Below are 24,331 nucleotides of genomic sequence, written 5' to 3'. Positions count from 1 at the left end.
TTAACTCAAGAATACTGTCATGGCTCAGTGCATTTAATATAGCACTGCCTGCTTGTGTTCTTGTGGATATGCAGTGTTTTCACCCAAGTATAAGTAAAACAAAAGGAAGGAAGGAAGGAATGAGCGAGAAACACAAGTAGAGAAAGTCTCTGTGACAGTTTGACAGCTCCTCTCAGGCCAAGTGAAGCCATCACCTGTTTCATTCTGTCTCTTAACCAATCATTTGTCTGTCACCTCCCCACTCTCAAGCGTAGTACAGTCAGCGTTTTTTTTCCCCCTTCTTTCTTCCTTTTTTTTTTTTTTTTGCATCCATCAGTCACTGAATCACTTTACAGAAAAATGCTAGAATGCGACTGCCAACTTGTCTCACATACTCGTTAAATTACTTGGGCCTTTTTAACTGTTATTTCATCAATCAATCTATCATCTATCCCAGCTGTAGTGGAAGCTGCAAACTCTTTATTGATTTAGAACATCTGTGTTTCTGAATAGGTCTAGTTGTAGTGGTTCTAGTGCTGAGATTGGACTTGAAATTCCTCGTTTGAGCAAATTTTCCACAAATTCTTGAAACAAACCAAACTGTGGTATCACCATGGCAAAACAGTCCAGCACCTAAAAATCATAGACGACAGCAGCCATCCCTCTGCTGCCCTCGAAGCCAAGGTACAGTCCCCTGTGTAAAGACAAACATCTACAGAAAATTGTGTGTCCCTGTTGCCATGAAGTATCTCAATCAGTGAGGACAGACTTTTTTTTAAACCAGCTGCTACCTCCTGCTAACCCAGTATCAGTCCTCGCCATCGTGTACCTGGCATTGATATGTTGTGTTTTTGATTACAGTTGCATTGAGAAATCATTGGATTGAATGTTAATCAACTACTAAATTAATTGCTATCTTGATAATATATCAATTGTTTTTGGTCATTTTCTAATCTAAAGAATGTCCAGTTAGTTTGATTGCAGCTTTTTAAATGTAAATATTTTCTGGTTTCATTACTACTTGAGGACAGTGATCTGAATGTCTTTGGGGTCTGGACAAAAAAACAAAACAACATTTTAGGAAATAGTGATCAACATTTTTCACCATTTTCTGATATTTTATAGACCAAATAACCAATTGATCAATCCAGAAAATAAGTATGCACATAAGCAGCAAAGACAAAATTCTGCTTTTTGCACAAAAAGTTGACAATAAAGTATTTGTCCATTTCTAACTTTTCAGATGCAACATTACGCAGACAAACACACAAATTGAATTAGGCAACATTACCTCCTTTCAGCTCTATAGACACATGTAATCAGGTTTTTAAGTAACTTTCATCTTGGAATCCGTGATTTTACAATCATGGATTAGACCCACAGTAGGAACCATTGTTTGTCTGTCCAGTTACCTGGTGTGTCCTGAGCCGTTCCTTACACTCCCTTCCTTCATCATTGATGGCAGAAGTGGTTGAGGAAAGTGAGGGATAACCAAGCAGACCTCTTCCCCTCTCTCTCTGTCCTTGTAAATTGAGCTGCTACATGACAGTGCCATTACCTCCAGCTGCCACAGCTAAATCAAACACTTAAGTGTCTGAGTGATTACTCACACTCCTCACAAGTGTTCTTATTCTTCCCCCTTTTCTTAGGTTCCTTCTGTCTCCCCTTTAGGAAGGAATCATTCTGTTAGATATACAATACATGAGAGCACATATGAGGTGTTTTTCATGTTGTTAGTTATAAAATGAAAATGAAATGAAATAAACAAATGCACAGAAATATGTCTCAACATCCATAAATTAAAGACGAACAGCTGAAAGAAAACATGTGAGGGTAGAAAATCTGTGAACAAACTTAAGAGAAAAACAAGCAACACAAACATGAATCAAGATGACAAAGAAAGAAAGAATTGACCTGGATAACACAACGCAAATGACAGCTCACAGTTTTCCATTAAATGTATTTCAGGTAGCAGTAATGATAAGCGTTAAGCAGGTGACATGTGATGTTTCTGTGTGTGCGTTCTTGAGGTTTTGATCACATTTTCAAAAGAAGTTTAATCTTGGTAAATCTCTGCAAAACAAAGATATGGATGACCTTTACAACTGCTCTGTTGTGTATATTGTGTATTGGAGGGGAATTTGATGAGCTAAACAAGTCGGCTTAATGGCAGATGTTTTTCATTTTGAGAATATTTCACAGAATCATACGGGTCAAGTTCACTATGCAAGACATCTGTTGTATGGATGATTTGTGATTTTTAAAGCCAACATCACTTCTCAAACAAGTATTTTAAGTGTGACCTAGTAACATGGCCCCTAACTCATTGGCAGCATTTTGAAGCAGAAACCGCTTTGTGCTGCTGCTTAATTCACAGAGGGAATTGTGTCAGTCATTTAAAAAAAAGGTGCTTTTTGTTCAGCAATGTAACAAAGATTGGTCGGCCAAAGTGACTGTCAAGTGTTTTCACACAAACAACATATTGACAGGGATGCATAGTAACATTAAGAGAGGTTAATACACTGCAGGAGGGCAGCTTTAAGGTGAAAAAACAGTGAATTTACAGTTGAGATCATAAAGTCATAGATGATGTCATTTGTTTCAGACTTTTGTTAGATGACCACATATTTTCAAGAGTATTGGAGTGATGGCTCCTACGAGAATTTCAAGTTTTCATGAAGTCAAAATTGATTTCCATCACATTTCGTAGTTATTTCCGGGTAATTTTTATGATATTTCACAGTTTGTTTTTTTCTGGAAAATGATTAAACACTGTTGATGACTCATCCTCCACTTGGAGCGTTGCATCCAATTAAATGTTTCCTCGCTCATAACACAGCAGACCATAGAAAGGGAATACAACCATTCACCTGAGTGAACTGGAGTGTTTCTTGGTGCCAGGCCTTACTGTACAAAAGCCCAACTTAAACCTTCTTATTCACTGATTTGGGTGAAACTGGATTACATTTCACAGAGTAAATTTATTTTTTCTTCAACTCTCAGTTATTTAATTAGTTTCCTGGTGGACAGATAGCTTTAGCTTACATGTTGCTAAGGTACCTAATTGTCATTGTTAGCTGCCATTAGTGGGCAACAGAACTGGACTCAGCCGCCTCGCTGTGAACACAGCCGGTCACCAGGATGAACACAACCTCTGAGATGGACAGGGAATACAGCAGGTCATTAATGAAGTTTCCTGATAGAAACATAGCCTTACTTGTTGCTAAAGTAAGTGAGCTAAGTGCTACCTGACTCCAGGGTACTTCTGGCAAAAAAAGGCTTGGGTACTGTAAGCTATTGGTCTCAGAGGCTGTCTTGGCCATGTTCTCAGAGAGCCCTCAACCGAGGAAAAGTCAGCTAATAGGACGGCTGCATCAGGAAACACATAAGCAATAAGTACTCCATTAGCTCTTTTATGGGATCTTTAACATCCATGGCGAAAACCCCACTGCTCTTCCTCACATAAGTATTTATTTTATCTTGACTTGAACGTAATTTTCACACAATATGTTGTGGTTCTGTAAATCTTCAAAGTTCAGTCCTCGTAGAATTAGCTTTCACTCTCACCCCAGCTGCTGCTGCTGCTCTCTCCTGCACAGGCTCACACGTTAAAGCCGTCAGATTGCATGTTAATGTGATTTTATTAAGGAGTTTTTCTCAAGACAGCGGCTTTCCAAACTTTTTACATTTGTCAATAAAATCCCCCCACAGCCTATCCCTTTTCTATATTTATCTCTTTTCCTCACTCTCCTCATCGCCATGTGTCTCTCTCCCTCCACTGTCCATCTCTTACTCTACAGCGGCCCCAGTGTGCCACACATTATCATTTCAGAGAACACACACGCAGCACACGCACTGCAGCACAGATGGGTAGCACGGTCTCTTTCCAGGAGATGAATAGGTAAATATTTACCTTCCCAGATTGTCTTTCTTCCACTCTCATCCTTCCATCCCTCCACCCAGCTCCTTCCTCTCTACACCTCCGTGCCACACTCCTCTTTTTTTTTCCTTGCTGTCGTTTTTCAGGGCTCTTCTGTCCCAACGGTCTCGCCTTCATCTTATCTCGGGTGCCGCTCACAGGCATCTGTTGTGCAAACACACGCTCGCATACTCGTGCACATATTTTGAATATATGATGAGGAGGATGGTGGTTTGTATATGGAAACTCATACACACATGCATGCACGTATGAGGGCCTCAGCAAACAAAGAGTTGATGATAATTGTGCTGAAGACAATGGTGTGTTTTATGAAGCTTAATTCAGCCCATTGAGGCAGATGGGCGACTGACTGTGTGTGCTTATCATGAGTTTTAATTAAAAGCCTTTAGTCTCCTATGAACACATTCTCCCTGTGTAAATGCTAACTCAGACTGGTAGCACAACATGGCTAATGGGGGCTACTGTCTTCAGGGATGTGATATCTTTGCCTCAGTTGGGCAGATGGACAAATGACAGGAACAAAGCACACATACAAACTCATATCTTCTTTTCCTGCCCTATTGTCTCTCTTGATTTAGGGGCTTCGGGGTCTGTAGTGTCTTTTTACTGTAAAGTAGCTCCAGAAGTGCAACATTACAGGCTGCCTACATTGAAGACATAACGGATGCAGAGTGGATGCTGCAACACTGTGCTTAAACTAAATTAATGAAAGTGGCTGCACCAGTGTGTGGGCCACAGGGATCCACTCTACACACTTTAAAAAAAAAGGCCAGTCTTCTATTTGTAGTTTTTACACAAGGTGTGTACACCCCCTTGATGCAACAATGGATCAAAAATGTTTGTATTTTTTTTAAATTAAACAGGAAATTATTCACGCTTATTGCCAATTTAGCTTTGAGAGATTATTGTTTATTGTTTCCTTTCAACTGTGTCCTTTTTTATAATGTCTACCAAGAGAAGTGATAATTGCTAATATTTTTAAGCATGAACCAGTGGCCCAAACATAAACTATGTAAATAATACAGAAAAGACAATTCAACACAACTTAATACAGCCGTCCTTTTTACTGTATCCCAGGGATTGTGATGTGCTGTTTCCTGAAGGCATTGTTTCAGATGAAAAATGAGCTGGACATCCACATTACATCCTTAAATGTGTCATTTTCTAGCCATTAAAACTGCCTGATTCATTGATAGGTAGCTATCATCGACTACGATTAGCTGTTTTTGTAGAACGCTGAGGATGTTTATGGGACTATAGTGCTGCATTGGCAAAGACTCGCAGTATGGAGAAAAAACTTGGTGGCCAAGGGGGGAAAATTTAGTGGCATCAGACTAAATTTTTGTGGCTCTGAGGTCATCTGGTCATGGTTAATGTCGTACCCTGAAGTGAGATTAAAATAGCAGACTCAATGATAATGGAAAAGGCAAAAGAAAAGATGAGTGATCACATACTTCTCAGCTTTTATTTTGATAATCATTTGGCAGTTAGTAACTTTATCCCTTACTGTAGTCTGTGAGTGTTAACTTACTTTATGTAAACTTGGTGACATGTTGAAGTCACACAGTGCTGTGCTGAACGGACTGAAGACTGAAAGACACAGTCCCAAAACAAAAGCCCATCATCTTGTTTTGACTGTGACTAATTTACGCCATACATGCGCTGTAGTTATAACCAGTAAAAAGATACAATCCGCTGCATGTTACATGTTCAACACAGCCAGAGTGTTAAGAATCACTGCTAGCTGCTGATAAAAAATGTCCATTCTTCATTCTCTCATCATACAGTGTACATAACACAGTTATATGGTTATTAGTTTACTTTTCATTAAAACAGATCATTCATAGTCTCAGTGTCGAACAGAGGACTAATTAAATGTATCCTCCATAAACAGACACTAAGGATGTATTTAAAGATATGAGCCCCATTTTTATATACCTGTTTATTACAGTGTCTTATATTTATTTTAAGCTTTTTGATTTTGATTGAACTTGATAAATTGTGAAGTTTTTCTTCATCGTCTCTACTCCAACGTGTAACACTACTTTCTAAAGAGACTCATCTTGATCTGTCAATGTGTATTTTTTTTTTATGTTACTCTGCATCCATTTCTTTCTCTTTTGGTTAGATAACTCATTTCTTTAAAAATGTTTATAATCAGATATGTACTGGTGTAATGTGGTAATGCCCACATGTAGTCCATTGCATTCAAATAAATATTTGCATATGTGTTTCCGTTTTTCCCAACAGTTGTAGTCAAAACTCTGTTGAGCTCTTCTTAACAATGGATATGAACAATGAGAAAGGAAACTAATGGGTTTTTTTGGGGAAAAAAAAAGACAAATTTAACTCAAATCTCCTCCATTGTTAAAATGATGTCCAGTACTTGTGACAAAAGTTCATTCCAGGTTAGACGTACAAACCCGTTTCTCAGTTTTGAAGTTTTAAAAATATCCCTCTTCCTGCATTGGTTTAATTGAAAGCGAGTTGAGATGACACATAATCTGTCTCCATCTCTACCTCTCTCTGTTTCTTACACAGTGTTTCTTGAAAGGCGAGCAATAACAAGATACATTTCTCCTCTCTCATTTTAACAAGGAGAGTATCAGTGTGGTTCTTGTTCATTAGTATCACACATCACACCTCCATCACCCTTAGATCTGGGAGAGACAGAGGTGTCAAAATGACAGTGTGCATGCGTGCATGTTTTTGTTCCCTCTCAGCCTCCACCTTAGGAAAATCCACAAAAGCCAATTCACACCAGCCTCTCTCCGTGCTCTTTCTCTCGGTATTCCATCTCCATGTGTTACTTTGCACCCCTGGCCTGAATTGTACATTTTTTCCATAAGGGTGTAAATTTTCTGAGTACTGCTGCAAGAATGAAAAGGACACACTGACTACCTTCAGTATATACCTCCTCACCACCATTACCACCAAAGGGCCATAGTAAATTATAAAAACAAGCCTTGGGGAAATGCAAAAGTCATGTTTGTTTGTTCGCATTGCTAATTTTATTTACCTTCCCTCCCACTTCTCCGAGGAGTATATTATAGATATTTTATACTCTTGTGACAAGGGCATTAAAAAGCAATAAATAATGTGAGTTTATTCAAACTTTTTTTGTGTGATTAGATCCCACAGGCTGCACGAAATGTTTCAGTGTGGTTCTAGATTAATACCACACGCCTACAAAAAACATACTTAATGATGACTATTATACTTGACTGTAAAAATTGAACTTTATCTTTCCGTTTTTAGGAAGCTTTACTTGATTAATTATTGCAGAAAGCCTACAGGCTGCAAATAGTCCTTTGTTTACCCTAACAAAGTAAAGGATTAAAACTATATAGTTTGTGTTGAGTACTCATGGGGTTTAGAAGCACTGCTTGAGGGGATTCAAGTAAATTTTAATCAGAAATAGAGAATTATTCATTTATTCATCCATTTAACCATTCCGTTCTCAGAATTTTTTGTTTTTAATTTATTTAGTTTTACTTTTCCATGGGGAAGTTGTCAGGCAGATGTGAGAGGTCAAGGATGCCTGTGCCTGCAGGCCATTGGTTAATATTAATGACCATCAGCCAATTGGAACTCATCAATAGGTCAGAGGTTATCACGGGGTTGCAGATGCAGGAAGTTAATGTAATTAAAGATGCATCATGTTGTCGATTGCTGAGAAAATGTCTTTCCCTCTCTTTTCTTAATGTCTTTGTTGAGCTGTCTTTGTCGATCACACGTTTGCTTATGTGTGTGTGTGTGTGTGTGTGTGTGTGTGTGTGTGTGTGTGTGTGTTTCTCCTCTTAATGTATCACTATTTTCAAGGATTTTCAACAAGGGATAGAATATTACCTTTTATTCCATTTCTGTCTCTTTGTGTAAGTTCTTTTGCGGCCAGACGATTATCTGTAAGAGCACGAGACATACTGTGTACTGTACAGTTAAGAAATTACACTGTCAGAGGTGAGATGCTTGTTTTAAAAAGCACAAGGAAAAAAGGAAAGAAAGAGTTGCAAGAATAGCTAAAAGAAAGGATTGAATTGAATGGAGCAAGCCCAAATTACTGGTGACTGATAGTTTACTCAGTCACTGTGGTCTTCCTCTTCCATTCCATCCAAATATTTTTCAAAGGAGGACTGTCCAGTTGTCTGTTATTAATGACATCCCGGGTTCTTCTAACAGACTGTTTATAACACATTACATTAAGAGGCTCAAGTGTCCTGCCTGTTCCACTACATCTAGATGTTTGATGTCAGAAGGCTTTTAATCAATGGCTTGACTTGCTTGTGTTGAGAGTGATTTCCAATTATTTCTGTATTGGATACCGTTTCCAGCCTGACTTAAAGGAGAAAAAAGGTCACTCTTGCAAATAATTGCACCATTAAAAAACAGGCAATTGGAAAGCCAGCTTTCTGTTACAAATAATTTAGACTTTGCTTCTCAGAATAATTCTGTGTTTCCAGCAGAATTCTCATATTGCTAATTTAGCCATTTATGGTAATTTAGTGCTACTTTAGCCATCAGAGATGTTGTTAAATGTCCTTGGGATCAAGCCAAATCATTGAAAACTGGATGCTAACATGTTAAAACGGCATACATGTTAATAAGAATGTTAAGTATGTACTCTAGAGATACATGGTTCTCTGACAGACACCAATGACGCAGCCTTGGATTTCTTTTTCAAGCCGTACAACTGTCGTCAATACAAACAAAATATAAGAAACTAATCAATGCACCTATTCCTTCACCCTACTGGCTACAATTAATCCAATGAGCGGGTCAATAATCAATAGCTATTGATTGGCAGCAGAGGTTGCTAATCAGGGTTTGATTGGCTGAATGAGTCCATGGGGAAAGGCTTTAGCCTTCTTTCAGGCTGTGGTGCCTCAAATAGTTTTTCGTAGGCACGTAGCAGCCGTGGGAAGCAATTTTAGATAATTGATCAAGTTGTAGCTGGGGGTTAATTCATGTTAGACTGAAATCTATTGTGTATGTTTGTTTGTCATTTTTATGATTTGTTGTCCGAATGAGATTCTGCTGGGATAAAGGACATTGGTCTCTGTGATGCTTCCTGTTTGGACAATAAATGAACCAAAGTGAAAATATGTTAGGTGCAGGTAGCTACATAACAATACCATGAGCTGCTGGCACAAACAGATCAAACTGGAACCTAATGCTGTAGATTGGCTTCACAGATGTTGTTTCTGATGCTATTATTTTGTTGAAATGTTGGCAAAGGACCATCCTTGTTATTTTCCTGCAGCACCAGAAGCTAAACAAAAGTACAGTGCCTTTCTCAAAGGAACCTCAACACCAATTGTTTTTAAAAAATGATTTTAGGATGAGAGAATAACAGAAACTTTGATATATGACCTAAAAGACTCCCTGTCTCTTTTTTAGGGTCCCAGGTGTAACCATTGCCACAGATATAATTTGCGGTTTTCCCGGTGAGACAGAGCAAGACTTCCAAGACACACTGGACTTGGTGAAACTCTACCGATTCCCGAGTCTCTTCATCAATCAGTTCTACCCAAGACCCGGTACACCTGCCGCCAAGATGGAACAAATACCAGCACATGTGGTGAGTGTGGAAAGGTGATGGAGACCCCTTTAGTATAAGTCATCTGACTTATCTGAATTTTGCTAAATTTAGCCACAAATGTGTGAAAGTGATAGTGAATTGAGTACAGTTCACTTTACCTCTATACAATGCGTACAAAATAGTATGTTTGCCAGCACAAGACCTTATACAAACCTTTAGTACCTTTAAAGTGGGGCTGTAAAGTTTGTTTTGTGATCTTACATAATCTTATTTGTAGCAAACAGAAAACAAGACCAACTAAAATGTTATGCAGATACAGTATATAGATGCACATTTGGCTACCGACTTCTGACTCTTCTTTATTTTTCCTTGTTTTTTTGCCTCTTCTATGACATGCTGATGCAAAAAAATAGAATATTTAACTAAGCTGGGGATATCAGATTTGAAACCAGCCAAAATACAAATTATTTACCACATTACAGCTTGAAATACATCAGAAACTATTATTATTATTATTATTATTATTATTATTATTATTATTATTATTATTATCAGTTATACATAGTTATTGTAGGTAAAGATATTCATACTGACTCTGTGCGCATGTGCTGTTTGTGAGTGCATATACTGTACTGTAGGTGCACACACAAATTTGCATGTGTGTGTACTGAGGAAACACAGGCCGGCCTCCTGCCATCTGCAGACGTAAAAGCCTGTTCCAGTTCTGTCATGACTTCTGTATGAATTTTAATATTATTAATCCTCAAAGACATATGTGTGGGGGGCTACGTCTGTCCCTTTCAAACAGACAGACACACACACACACACAGTACACATGCTGTATGATAGCAAACAGTGTTAATGTGTAAATGTTTAAATGTTAAAGCCTGCATTTGAGTTAAACATTTGCTGCTGACAGTTAACTGGGATCAGAAAATCCAAATTTGTTTAAAGTGGAGAACACCTGGGCGGGACTGAGTCGAGCAAACGTCAGCTGACTGTGATAGGACAAGACATCTGTCAGCCTTAAAGCTATAATATCTCCTTAAATGAATAATTATTATCAGAATGGCCACTGAGAGAGACGAAACTTGGCCTTCAAAGGGAAAATTCATGCCGAATTTAGTAGAGCAGACCTATTGCAGCACGTTGGGCCTCATTCAATAACATTTTCGTATTCTTGTCTTAAATTTCTCTTACTTTCTTTTGTATGAAGGCCTCGTACGAACATGCCACGTCAAATTCAACAAACGCTCCTAACTTTAGAAAACCGTGTAAATATACACTTGCATGTGTTTGAGTGCATGTGCATGAGACTTGTCAATTAGCGTAATCAGCGCCCCAGTAATACCATACATGGCTGTGCTTCCTGTTCATTCATGAAAATAGCATCAGAGAGAAAAAAGAACTTTACAAGTTTGGAGTTTGACATTCTGTTTTCAGACATCCATGAAGGAAAATCTGTCATTTAACAGCGTCAGCAGTGGAATTAAAAAACCTACTAAAATATATAAATAAATAAAGGGGAAACGTCTCGACATGAAAATGACTTCAGAGGGGAAAAAATGACTCGCCACAGCCACAGCAAGGGGCAATCAATGACTGCAGTGCGAGGAGAGGGTTAAGGGGAAGTTTTCATCACGGAGAAAGACGACAGAATAAGTGAGGATGCATGTGCAGATATGCGGCCAATGATTGCTGCTTATTGTTCGCTATATATGCGCACAACTCCTGACAGGTACTCTCCTCCTTCTTCCCTCTCTCAATCTGCTGCCAAATGAAACAATTAGCTGCTAATGAAGCCATAATTGGTATGTGGAATGTATGTGGAAAGGTGCGTGTAAGAGAGAGTAAGCGGGAAACACAGATTGAACACGTCAACATCAGCAGCTCCAGTGTTTTCTTGACCTTTTGCCTCAGAGGTGTTTCAGAGCCACGGTGATCACCAGTATAATTGTAAAACGTTAATTAACAGCAACGTTGCTTATTACCATTGATACCGCTACAGCCCCCTCAGTGTAACTTTAAATGTACTTTATGCTTATTATTTTCATTATGTTCATCTCTCACCATGGATTGGTGCACAATTATACAAGCTCATTTGAGTTAAATTACTTTATGTTCATTGTTTATTTCAATAAAAATAAAAAAATAATCAATAAGCAGAAAGACGTAATGCTTATTTAGTACTCAGCTTTAGGGCTGGGGTGGTTGGTCAATATAATCTACATCATCGATTACGAAAATAGGTTGATTTTCATAGCATGCATCAACATGTCGCAGTGAACTGATGGGCCTGGTAATAGCATGGATTCACTCAGATCACAAGCTGCAGCTAACAAACCTTGCCACCATCACCTTAAGTGTGGGGGTATTTTAGACAGAGACACGCCGTATGATTCTCTATAAGCTGTCCGCAAACTGGACGTGGCTTATCGCAGATACAAGTGGAAATTAGACTGATTTTAAAATAAGTCACTATTGTCATTATTCTAATGTGCTTGCATACATTGCATACATGTTTTATGTTTATTTTGGGCATATTAATTGTTATATCAGTTGAGAAATAATTAGAATAATTGATATATTAGTGGACTAATAAAAAAAAAATCATTAGATTTATTGTTTAAACAATAGTAGTTAGGTGCAGCCTTACATAGCTTGGATATTTTCTCTTTGACCAAACTACTCCAGGTAGCTCCATCACATTATTGAATCTTAACAATGGCATGCATGCTATTTGTGCTTGTGCCTGACATGTTTTTTGTTGACCTTTTTTCTTAAGTTTGACCTCTTCCATTATGCTATACCCTATATGTTCTACCTCGTTTTGAATTTGCACTCTCTCAGTCTTTACCATCAAAGTGTTGACACATCTCTTTCAAGTGGAGCGTCTTCATAAGTCATTCTCTTTTTCTCTCCTCCCTCCTATCTCCCTTCATTCTCTGAGGAGAAGCTGAGTGTGTCTTAGAGGGATCAATCCCCAGACATCCACATCACTGCTTCTCCTCTTCTTATCTTTTTCCCCCTCTCCTTTCCTTCTCCTCCATCTGTCTCATCCGACTTTTATTGTCAGCGGTTGGATGTCAGCACACATCTATCCAAGACTTTCACAGGCAGCTCTTTGATTGTCAGACTACGGCATATTGCAGGTTCCCATGAAACCTTTTACTGTCAAATCTGCCTTTTATATATATGAAATTGTTTTGAATGCCTGTGAAGTTTGTGCTAAATCACAGATTAAGCATTAATAGTGTATTGTAAATAAATCTGAAATGTACAGGCAACAAAAAGGGTGCTTTGTTTCACTTGAACAATTGTGTATTTCTCTTAAACTGCCTTGAGAAAGATCTCAGTGTTCACGTTGTCGTCCTGCCTTTCTAACAGCCATAGTCATTGGTCATCCAAATGTGTAAATTTAAGTTAATTGTGAGTATATTTGTGCTTGACAAAGAATAGTAAAAGGTGACAGAGGGCAAGTCAGAGTAATGTGTTAGGGTCCCTGTAACCAGTACACCTGCTTCGGTGGTTAAAGCTGCACACAACATCGCATCATCAGTCACCATGCACCTGTTCTTCCACACATACACACACATAGAGACAGATACACACACACAGCGAGTGGTGGCAGCTAGGCGACGTCTAGGCCATGTAGGGTCAGTCATTAATAAAGTGCACCAGATGGTTTGTCTGGAACACAACTGTGTTGAATAGCCACAGGAGGGATGGATGGAGAACTAGATGGAGTAGGAAGCGGAGATGGAGGGAGACCTGAGAGAGAGAGAGAGAGAGAGAGAGAGAGAGAGAGAGAGAGAGAGAGAGAGAGAGAGAGGAGAGGGAGAGAGGGAGAGGGAGAGGAGGTAAGGAAGGGGGGACAGCAGGAAGAAAAGCTAAAAGGAAAAGAGGCCATGGATGGGGGAAATAAAGTGAGACAAAAAGGAACAGCCACAGGGACATGACCATTGTTGGACCTGAAGGGGCACTGCCACTCTTTAAAATTTAAATGTTCGCTAAATGTGGCAGCTGATGATGAGGAAGTCATTGTCGCCATTTGGCTGCGGTGAAGCTGGTGGTCGATGCTTATGATTTATATTAACATTAGAAGTGTTGCCCACTGCTTTGCCTTTAAAAGCAGGTGCAGATATTTACCTTTTCTTATCAGTGTGGGACACACACACAACCTTTTCCCTACAACTGATCGTAGTACAGACACACTGTTTTTAGTATAGCAGGTGTAGGTTATTGCACCACTGGAACAGATTAGAGGTGGGTATTTGGTAGGAATTGGTTAGGCATGTCTACAGGATCTAGTGTTTTGACAGGAGTGGACATTCTGTGTGATGAGCTGGTTAATTGAACTGTCAATACACCCTATTCTACAGAATACAAGCAGTCACTTGTGTAAGAGTGTGTGTGTTTAGGGTAATGGGCAGGGATGGATAATGAGGATTGAAGGCAGTTTGTTTTAGAAAGGTTTCCATGTGCCTTGGATATCGTGGAAAAATGCAGACTATTTCTTTGTCCTGGAAAAAACCTGAAAATGAGAGAATGAGTAAAATGATCTTGTCTTTGTTTTGCAAGCAAGGGTTTTCTCCATAGCTACAGTGCTTAGTACTTTTTTCCTTCACTCACTTAAACATTATTTCTAACTGAAGAAAAGAACACCATCAGTCCAGTTAGTACTGAAGCCCAAAAAAAATGACCTACACTATAGAAAGAGGTTGACTGAAAGAGTAATCCTTATTATGTAAAAGCAGCAATAAAGAGCAGACTCTTCCCATAAGTCATTAAGTGTTTCCAAGTTGGTTTTCCACACTTGGTCCTTTGTTATTTGAGCACCTCATTGGCTGTTTGCTCCTCTTAAAGTTGTGTAAAGTGAGACATAAACACCTTCCATATTAGTGCTAATATTTGCTCATATCTATAATCGGTAATACTGACATTATATTTGTTAGTCTCCAAATCTGTTTTGACATGTTTTTTTTTTTCAGTCGCTTGTATTTGATTTGATTTGAATATAAATAAAGTTGGATTGGTTAACTGATTAATTTATCATATTAAAATAAGAGATATGGTTTTGTGGCAGCAGTCTGATTTCTGGCCATGACAAAAACATACATTTGAATAGAAACAACAGATTTGTCCCAGTAAGTCGAGGGTCCAGCTGCGATGTGGTCCAGGTGTTTGAGGTATGTGTAGGTCTAACTTATTACCTATTGTAATAGATGATATATGAGAGAATGCAGGATGGAGCGGAGGCAGATGGAAAGAATAGGAGACCACAGGGATGGAGGGATAGAGGGAGAGAAGGGGAGCATGTTGAGAATAAAGGGATGTGAATGCTATTAGCTTGGATCTCCATAATCATCCCCAGGTGACTAGAACTTAGCCTTGATAAATGGACTTGGTGAGTGGTGTGTGTGTGTGTGTGTGTGTGTGTGTGTGTGTGTGTGTGTGTCTGTGTGTCTGTGTGTCTGTGTGTAGATGTCTATTGGTATGCAAGAAAGAGGTAAGAATGAACAGCTGGTGGAAAAAAAGAAAATAGTGAAAGGGAAGGAGATTAGCTATTCTAGGGGGACAGTGTTTTTAATTTCCCCAGGTTGTAATTGGTTAAGAACTCCATTACCCACAAGGCACCCGTGCGGCAGCTGTCAAAGTGAAACAGCTGGCCAGACACGAGTAGCTCTATCTTTTAGCTTTACAATCATTTATCTACACCACTCACAAACACCTCCATAGACACACACACGCTTTTCCCCTCTCTGTCTCCAACCCAGACACTTATTTGCTCTCTTTCTCACACACACACACACACACACACACACACACACACACACACACACACACTTATCAGGGGAGATAATAACACTTGACGAAAGGCAGTCTAACAGGTATTAAGGTTGAGTTAATGGTTAAGTTGCTGTTTGGGACCAGGTAGGCCTGAATTTGATTAATGAGGACTTGGTCCACTAATAATTATAATGATCACATTTTTGCTTGCCACATTCAAATGCTTTTTACACTTTAACAAGTTATGAGTATTCTGGTCATTGTAGAGTTTTAACTAGGCGGACTGATTGAGGGTAACAGCACTCTGCAGGGTGTAAGAAAAACGTAAAGATCTTCAAAAAGTTTCAGTATAAAAACACACAGAACATGTAAGTGTAGATTTTATAAAAGAGGAACTTTACAAATGCCTAAGGTGGGAATTATTTGATGCTGCAGAGGGTAACAGTGATGGACAAAGACAAGAAAAAAAAAATCATTTTTTTATCCAAAGGAATTTCAGAATTCCTTTCAGAATTCCAGAATAGATATTTACTTGCTTACTTGTCACTATCATTTGAATATCTTGCAACATGATTCCTACTTTGAAATTGAGATAGAAGTCAGTCAGTCACCCATACACATATCATCATATTCCTGTGTCCATTTAGCTTATCACATTGCTTGAGCTTGATAAGAAAAGAAAAAAGTAAAATAAAATCTCTCTGTATTAATTTCAGTATATGGCCTGTTTGTACTTGACTTAACAGAACAGCAGATCTGACACAATTCAACATACAGTAGCTGGAACATGTTTACTGACCTCTGTAGAGAGACGGACACACATGCAGAGCATCAACATTGTGACCACTCTCTTTGCAATGCTTTAGGAAGTGTTAATCCTTCACTCTCTCTCTCACACACACACACGCACACACACACACACACACACAGCCACACACCAGTTATGCCGAGGGTTTTTCTTTGAGTCATAACACACGCGTACATGCCGTAGGTGTAGGCTCCATAGCACTAACATCTGCCTGTCATTAGGGAAAGACAAACGGGCACATACTGGTGAGCCAGAAGCACATACAGTACAGGCAAGATCACCGTTACCTTGCCCCACAACACACTCACACTCAGCCATACTGACATACATGCTCTTGCTCATGTAGACACACGAGACTACACATAGGCACATACATACTTTTCTACTGCTTCATGTCAGAGAGTCACACATTGAGCATTTTTTCTAAAAATAAACAAACATCAGACCAAGAGAAGGACCTCGCTGTTTGTGTTATTCACACATAAAATACTGTCTCACAAACAGCCTTTGCATATCATGTGACACTGTGTTTGGAGTTTACATCTCACAGAACTGATAACAAACTTGAGCATGCAGCTACAACATGCACACTCGCTTACATCCTCACACATAAATAAATTATTTGAGCTGTGACAATAACTTGAATCATTGTGCATGCACAGTTCACCTCAGAGCTTCACAACATTGTGCAGATATTCCTACTTTACATAAAATAGTTTTATGCAGAACAGCAGTATTGTTATGAAGCATATATATTTTTGTGTGTTATTGGCACCAACACTGCTCCTGCATGTGTTTGGAGTCTGTGTCTAAGAGTACAAGTGTATACATCCATGTAATGTCACTTCCCGTTAGACACAGCATCCGTCTCTGGCGGCAACAACAGATGGACGTAATGGTAACAACCATCGTTCATCATCTCCACGGTGACAGGCCCACAGACACACACACATGCACACACGCTTAGTGGCTTTGCATTGCTGGGTTGCCACTAACACAACCTTGATGGCATGCTAGATTAACTTCTGTGGTTGATGGACCACACATGCATGCATGCACACACACATACACACACATACCTGTATACAGACACATTAGTATGCAGCACACTAATAAAGCTCCAAGAATTAAAGGTACAATAAAATAGGAACAGTAACACTGACTGTCTGGGAGACGCATGACTACCTGAACCATTGACATTTAAAGGTGGTCTCATATTATGTAAATGCTGCATTGTGTTTGAAGCAGATTTCAGTTCTGTATTAGATGCAGGTTGCAGTTGTATTTTCGCAATATAATATTTTGTGTTTCTACCACACATGAAATATTGAATGGAAAGAAATAAGTATATTGACAACTTTTTTTTGTCTCATGGAAAAGTATTGGAAAGTAAGGGTATCAAAGTAATTATTTGTCAAATTTAAACAACTGCAATCCAGGCTGACAAATCAATGCAAAAAGCAGAGTTTAATAAAGGTTGCTTGTCTTTTCATTGATGGTTGTTTACATCAGATCTGCAAAAGTCTCCTATTTCAACCTGATCTTGCTTCACATCAGCAAAGTTTACACATGTCCACATCCCCAGTGCAGGTTTCTGCTATTAGCTGCTGATTAGTTCTACAGATGCGACTTTGGGTATAGTTTTTGCTCATGGGCACCCTGGCAGCAGCTGCTGTGGGATAATTGTAACATTTCTCATTCACTCCTCCACAGCTTTCTTTCCACACTATTCTAGGGATTTAAACTTAGGATCTCACAAATGTCCAAACCACGATCTTGGTCTAAACCAGAGGCCAGCAACCTTTACTAACAAAAGAGCCATTATTATACCACAACTATTTTCCTTGGAGGCTTTTCGGTTTTTGGATTTGGTCAATAGCTAGCCTAAGGAGACCTAAAAGTAGCCACTGGCAAATTTAGAGGAAAAGTCAATAAGCCATATATGCAGGCTGTGACGTACATTTTAGTTGACAAACTATTAAAACTTTTATTGATTTCATTTGGTGTAGAGGCTACACAATTGTACAACTGGAAAATCTAAGAATCACTTTAGGCCTGCAACAATAAGTGAAAATCAAAATAATTACTAAAAAGAGCCATTATAAATTTCTGGGGGTTTTTTTGTTGTTTTTTTTTGTCAAAGCTGCAGGGTGCCACTGGGAACTAACTGCTACTAAACTGGAAACAAAAATTAAAATTGAAATAAAACTAAAAACGAAACAAAAAACTAAACTATATTAATTCTGGCTGTATTTGAGGAGTTGGGAGTGAGATAGTTTTGTAAGGTGACAAGGTTTCCTCTTCAGTCCTCTCATGGTTAGAGGTAAGAAGTGGATCTCTTCCTCTAACCATTCGGTATCTTTTCTTTAATCTGTCTTGTTCTCTCTCCCTTGTGTTGACCTTAGATTTACCTTGTATTTGGCATGTTTTCACACTTCTGTCCAGTTTGAGTGTACAGCATGTGTTTGTGTGACTCAGTGTGTGAGCCTGTGTTGGTGTGTGCCTGTGGTGTGTGTCTTTGTAGGCATGTGTGTATGTGTGTGTGCTATTGAACTGGATAAATCCTGCTGGGAGCTCATTGGTGGTTGAGAAATCCTTACCTGCGGTTACATCTGTCTTACAGTTCAACACTCACACACTCACACACACACAGTTGAGCATCACCGAATACAGAGTGATGGTGAGAGTGATGAAGGGATGGAAGGAGGAGAGAGAATGGTGTTGAGAAGAAATGATGAGAGAAATGCTCTCACCTAAGATGCTCCAGGCAGAGAGACTGTGGAGGGACAGACTTATAAGGGGGAGGATGGGTGAAACAGTGGAGACAGAATGATTAGTATGAGTATTCCTTCACTGGAGAAAAACACAGGGAGCGAGGGAGAGCTAGAGCACCGAGGGATACGTGGAAAGGCAAAGAAGACGAGAGAAAAGAGGATTTGGAGATTCTGGAGAGCCCTTTGGCAGAGAAAGCGAGAAGGAATCAGGTGAAAACAAGAATGAGAGGATCGTAGAAGGACAGGGCCAATGATTACAGGACTGTATGGATCACAAGAGCCCTGGGTGAATAGAGAATGAGTAAGAGATGGGTAGAATTGGAGCATGGGGAGGAAAAAGAAGTGAAGGTATACACAGATGGAAGGAATAAAGAGTAGGGCAAGGAGTGTTGAGATGCAGAGTGATGAAAGGATGGGCCTCAGTAGAGACAAAGAATGACAGTGGGTAGTTGGCCAAGGGCAAGAGTACAATCACTAACTTTAAGCACTTCTACCCTAATACCTTTATTTCACCTCCCTTCCCATGTTTTTGCTGTGTTTACTTTTCCCTGCCACTTCGTCTATTTTCCACTACTCTGTTCACTTTGTTTGGAACTTGTTTTGTTACTTTTCCCTTCCCGTAACGTTCCTACACAGTATGGAAAAGTATGACATTTTATTTTAATCAGTTTCTAGGTATGGATATGTATGGAAAAAAATATTTGTGGACTATATAAATATTTGCGGAGTAACCACACTATCTTTTCTGCATAAGGAAAGGCTGCATTTATCATCTTGTCCATAGACGGTGAATAAACGAGACTGCACATATCATGAAAATTACATTATTTGCCTTTTTCATCTGTTTCAGTTCTTCACAAAAGGAACTAAAATATGAGGGGGGCAGTGTAATCTTATTTATTCTGTATGCTAAGGGAAATTAAGTATGATATAGGCAGTACCACCTAATTAACTTCTTCTAAGGGTAGACATATTTGACAGTAGAACATCACTCTACTGGGTAGGACAGAACAGTGGGTAAATGTAAGTCTTTCAAGGGCTGGCTCGACAATGCCAAATATAAAGCATGGTTGCCATAGGATTCCAAATGGGAAAAGAAAGCTAGATGTCAGAAATGGTCTGAAAAGTCTACCAAGAAATTTGGAAAATTAAGTCTGGAAAAGTATGAAATTCTGAAATTGAAAATGTGTAGGAAACTTGTTCCCACTCTAAGGACATCAGCACAGCCTATTTCTATCTATATCAAACTGACCACACAGACTGTACATTTTAATAGATTTTTCTTGCTCCTCTGCATCTAGCCGTCTCTTTTCCACATCCTCAGACTCCCTTTGCATATCCTGAAGCTGCATTTGTCTGTCATACTGTAATGATGCCTGTCTATGATAGCTGAGCGACTTGTAGGTTGCTGCTCCATATGTACAGATCTGGCCTAAGGACACAGAATCCATCCCTTTACATACACTGAGAAAGACAGACAGAGGGAAGAGGGAAGAGGAAAGAGCGTAGCAATGAATGCATACTCCCTTTAGCCACAATTGCATATATATATGTGTGTGTGTGTGTATATATCTCCTTCCCCCTTAGCCAGACATGGCCTAATCAGCAAGCTAATTAGCACTCTTTGTAACTGCGTCGGCCTCATGTAACTGATTGCATTAACAACTGCCACACATCAAACAGTCATGCCTCACGCTTGTGCATCTCATTACACATTAAGGACATGCAAGGTTAAGGCCAGACTTTGAGCAGGAATAAAATGTGAAAAAGAGAAATATTTTCTACCACAGCTGATGGGCAAATAAATGTATTTTTTTCCCCCTTTGTTCATTCCATATTTTATAGATTTAATGAATTACTGTAGGCGTTGTACTCAGCCATGGTTTTTTTTCCCTTATGCTGAAATGACCCAATAAGTTACCATGAGTGAAACTGTATTGCATGTCCATATTTGTACCATATGTAAGTTTTCTTCTATCTGCGAGACAAGTGGATGAAGGAACCATATTTTATATCATGAGTGTTACAAGCAAATAGAAAGGGAATGTTAAAAAACAAATATAGAAGATATCCTGATCAGTGTTGCTGACAGGGGATTTCACTCTGTGCTCCAATTACAGTTTTACAAGCTTAGTAGCCTCTGCAAATTCAGTCAACTCTCTCCTTCATTTCCTTTATGTGCTAGGCTCATCTATGTTGATAAGGAAAACACATTATGAAAATGATTAAAAGATGTTGCTGGGGGACCTGTAAAAGCGACATATGTAGTGACATCTTTAAGTTAGTTAATGTTAGGAAAAGACTAGCTAACTAGCTAGCTAAGAATTGATGTAGATGTGCTTAATGATTAGCCTTTATTTTCCTTAACATTAGCTAGGTAGTTAGCAAACATATTGCTAACATTGTATTTTTTTTTTGTTGTCTACAGAAGAAGCAGAGGACAAAAGAGCTATCACAACTCTTCCACTCTTACAACCCTTATGATCATAAGGTAAGACATCCTTCATTGTTTATGTTCCTGGGTCACATTTTTACATTTACCCTGAAATATCCTGGTCTTCATTTTTTTTTCTTTGCAACACAGTGATCTGTTTTATCTGCCTGTTTCTTAATGACAAGCACCTAGAGTATTAAGCCTCATTCACCTCTAGACCAAAGAGCTCTCTTGACATCAAAAGTAGCTGTAGGTCACCATCGCCATATTGTCTTTATGGCTGTGATGAGTTGGTTGGCTCCTTGAGCTGGACACCTCTTGTCAGCAATCCAGTGGATGAGGACAGCACAAGTGTTTGTCCCTGATTACACTGTGAGAGTGTGAGTGTGTCCGTGGGTGTGTTTGAGAGATTGAATTCAGAAGTCAAAGATGAATCTCTTCAACCCTGTGTATACGTGTACACTCCTGTATTTGTGTGTGTATGTGTGCATACGTTATGAGCTTAACATCTGACAGCAGCAGCAGACTGAACATGCCTTTCTTCAGACATGCTTATGATGATGAGTGTGTGTGTGTGTGCGTGTGTGTGTGTGTGTGTTAATGTGTTTGTGCGCTGAATTCTTATATAAAGATGTCCTCCTGAAAGTGACAACCCCATGACAACAGCTGTCACCACATTTTTCTGCTGTCATGAAAAAGAAAAATTACATTTTGACATATTAGACTGTGATTGGTCCTCGTTTATGGCTGCACAGACTCAAATACATAGCGGTGGCTTGCTGCTGCAGAGTGAATGTTGTGAACATGTTGGTGATTGAAGGCTGCGGTGCAGGTGTCACACTGTGTCATTTAACAAAGCTTTATCTTGGCCAAGTTTTTTTTGCAGAGTTTATACCTCTAGAGGAGTTTGTGCCTGTGGTGCTGCTGTTATATGTTACACACTAATTAAAAGGATATAAGCGAAATCACGTTTTCACAGTGGCAGCCATGGATCTTTGCCTCCCACACACTGAAACACACACACACACACAGGCACACTAATAAAACTACACATGGAACACATGCACATAATTGAGTGCATTAACACACACCTAACAGACGTAGGAAATGTGAATTTAGCAAAGTTAGAAGAGAATATCTTCCTAATACATTAACATGTTTGCATCTAAATTAGATATTTAGTATTTGTGAACATGCTTTCTCCTCAAATAAGATTCCCCATGGAATTTAGAAACCAACTGTGTGACAGTGTACCATATTGAGTCTGCTGTGCTGAGCCTCTCTGCCTAACATATTTGCATACTTTGTTTGCATTCACTGTTTTTTTTTCTGTGTGTGTATGAACGTGCTGATTCATAAAGGTTTAGATCAGGAGTCATCAACCTACTAACAACTACTAACTACTTTACAGTTATGGAAAGGTGCCACACAGTAATTTGGTAGCTTAGTTAGCTCACTTGACTGCATGAGGATTCATGGGTAACCTTGTCAATGTAATGTAAATTGTCAAACAATAATTTCAGACCTCCTGAAGTAACTCTGAGGACCTCCTGGGGGTCACAGACACCCTATTGAAGACCCATGGTTCAGATTGTTCAGATACTTAAACTATGTTACTGCAAACTAGAATTACCCACAAAGCCCAAGGAAAACTCCAGGTTTTTAGGTAAAGCCAAGAAAATAAAGCCTCTGAAAGTGTTGTGAATTACAAACCATAACTGAAACCGTTGAATGCCACTTGCGTAGGGGCACCTAAAACAGAAATGTCATAACAAATTTCTTAAATTACTCCTGAAGCAGAGTCCATCCACTTCTTCAGTGTTTATCTGTTTGTGTATTATTTGTGAAAATACAGAGCGCACAGGGGGGTGAGTGTCTCTTAATTCACTGATGAAACATGGTCACAGTCAGAGCCAGAGACCTTCTGAAACACCCTTTCCTACAAGACAAAATTAGATATCTAGAAATAAAAAAAAGAAGAAACACACACATTTCTACATTGGTGGTGGTGTTTTTCTTATGCTTTACATAATATTCAACTGTTTTCATTCTATAAAACACATTGTCAGTTGTGTTGAAATATAAATTATACATTAAGTGGATAATAAAAATTGCACAGATGATTGCTCTTATGCTGTATGCCACATTTATTATTGTAACGCGACATCATGTTTTTAATCCCCAGAGTACAATTTCAACTAACTTACTGATAACCTTGCCTATTTCACTACAAATTGTGGATAAAATGTATCAAAAGTACTCCTGTCCTATTGCAGGCTATCTGATAGCCCTCATACATAAATATTTTTAACGCGTCAAGCGAGTTTCTTGTAAATCTTCCATGTAGCTCAACTTCCAGCCATGTTCCTGTAGGTCTAATTCCTTTTCCATAGATTGTGTAGATGTGCACATAAATCCCCTTGCATTACAAACCCAGATAGCCGTGAGATATGATTTAATGATAATAAATCTAATGTCAAGCATGCTTCCTCCCAGATCAACCACGGTTCTGCCTGTCCTTGCCCATGTCCATACACCGTGGAAATGTTGAGGCAAATCAGCTTGTATTAAGCCCATATAGCCGTTAGATAGAAATAAATGAAGTCTGATAATGTCCCTCATTTTACATTTAATTCCCTTGGGTGTCTGGTCTTTCAGCTCACGGTTTATGTAAGGATATTATGTGTTTACTAACACATTAGCGTGTGTGTGTGAGGGGTAGAGAGTGAACAGATTTAGAGGAATGGGAGAAATTGCTGTCTTTTCAACCATTGTTGTTAATACACATCCTCCTATAGGTATGAAAAGGTCATTAATAAAGAGTCAGGGCGGGGGGCGGTGGGTTAGTGAGGCTTTATTGCTCCATAGCTCGGGGCTACCAGCCAAATGAAACAATGTTTTTAAATGAACTAATTGGGGTTTTTTTTGTACCAAGCTTGTTTCTTAATCTCTCGTGGCTGGCTCTGAATCACAAATGTGGAAAATGCCTAGCTGAAACACAAACAAAACTGTCAATGGAATCATTTTATTTTCTTTGTTTTCCTTTTTTTGTTCTTCCTCTCTTTCT

At 39.0% G+C, this 24,331-nt stretch overlaps 1 protein-coding gene across 1 annotated transcript in view; it reads left to right on the top strand.

Annotated features, from left to right (window-relative positions):
- Nucleotides 1-24,331, top strand: part of cdkal1 (CDK5 regulatory subunit associated protein 1-like 1) — a 274,804-nt gene that overhangs the window by 185,833 nt on the left and 64,640 nt on the right. Inside the window, exons 11-12 of the mRNA XM_084726284.1 lie at nucleotides 9,317-9,497; nucleotides 21,259-21,321. Coding sequence (XP_084582410.1) covers nucleotides 9,317-9,497; nucleotides 21,259-21,321 — 244 coding nt within the window. The remainder of the gene's footprint in view (nucleotides 1-9,316; nucleotides 9,498-21,258; nucleotides 21,322-24,331) is intronic.

Source organism: Lutjanus erythropterus, chromosome 9, assembly GCF_056507025.1.
Source record: "Lutjanus erythropterus isolate fLutEry1 chromosome 9, fLutEry1.hap2, whole genome shotgun sequence".
Taxonomy (NCBI): Eukaryota; Metazoa; Chordata; class Actinopteri; order Lutjaniformes; family Lutjanidae; genus Lutjanus; species Lutjanus erythropterus.
Note: the sequence above shows the minus strand (reverse complement) of the source record. Positions and strands in the feature narration are given on the sequence as shown.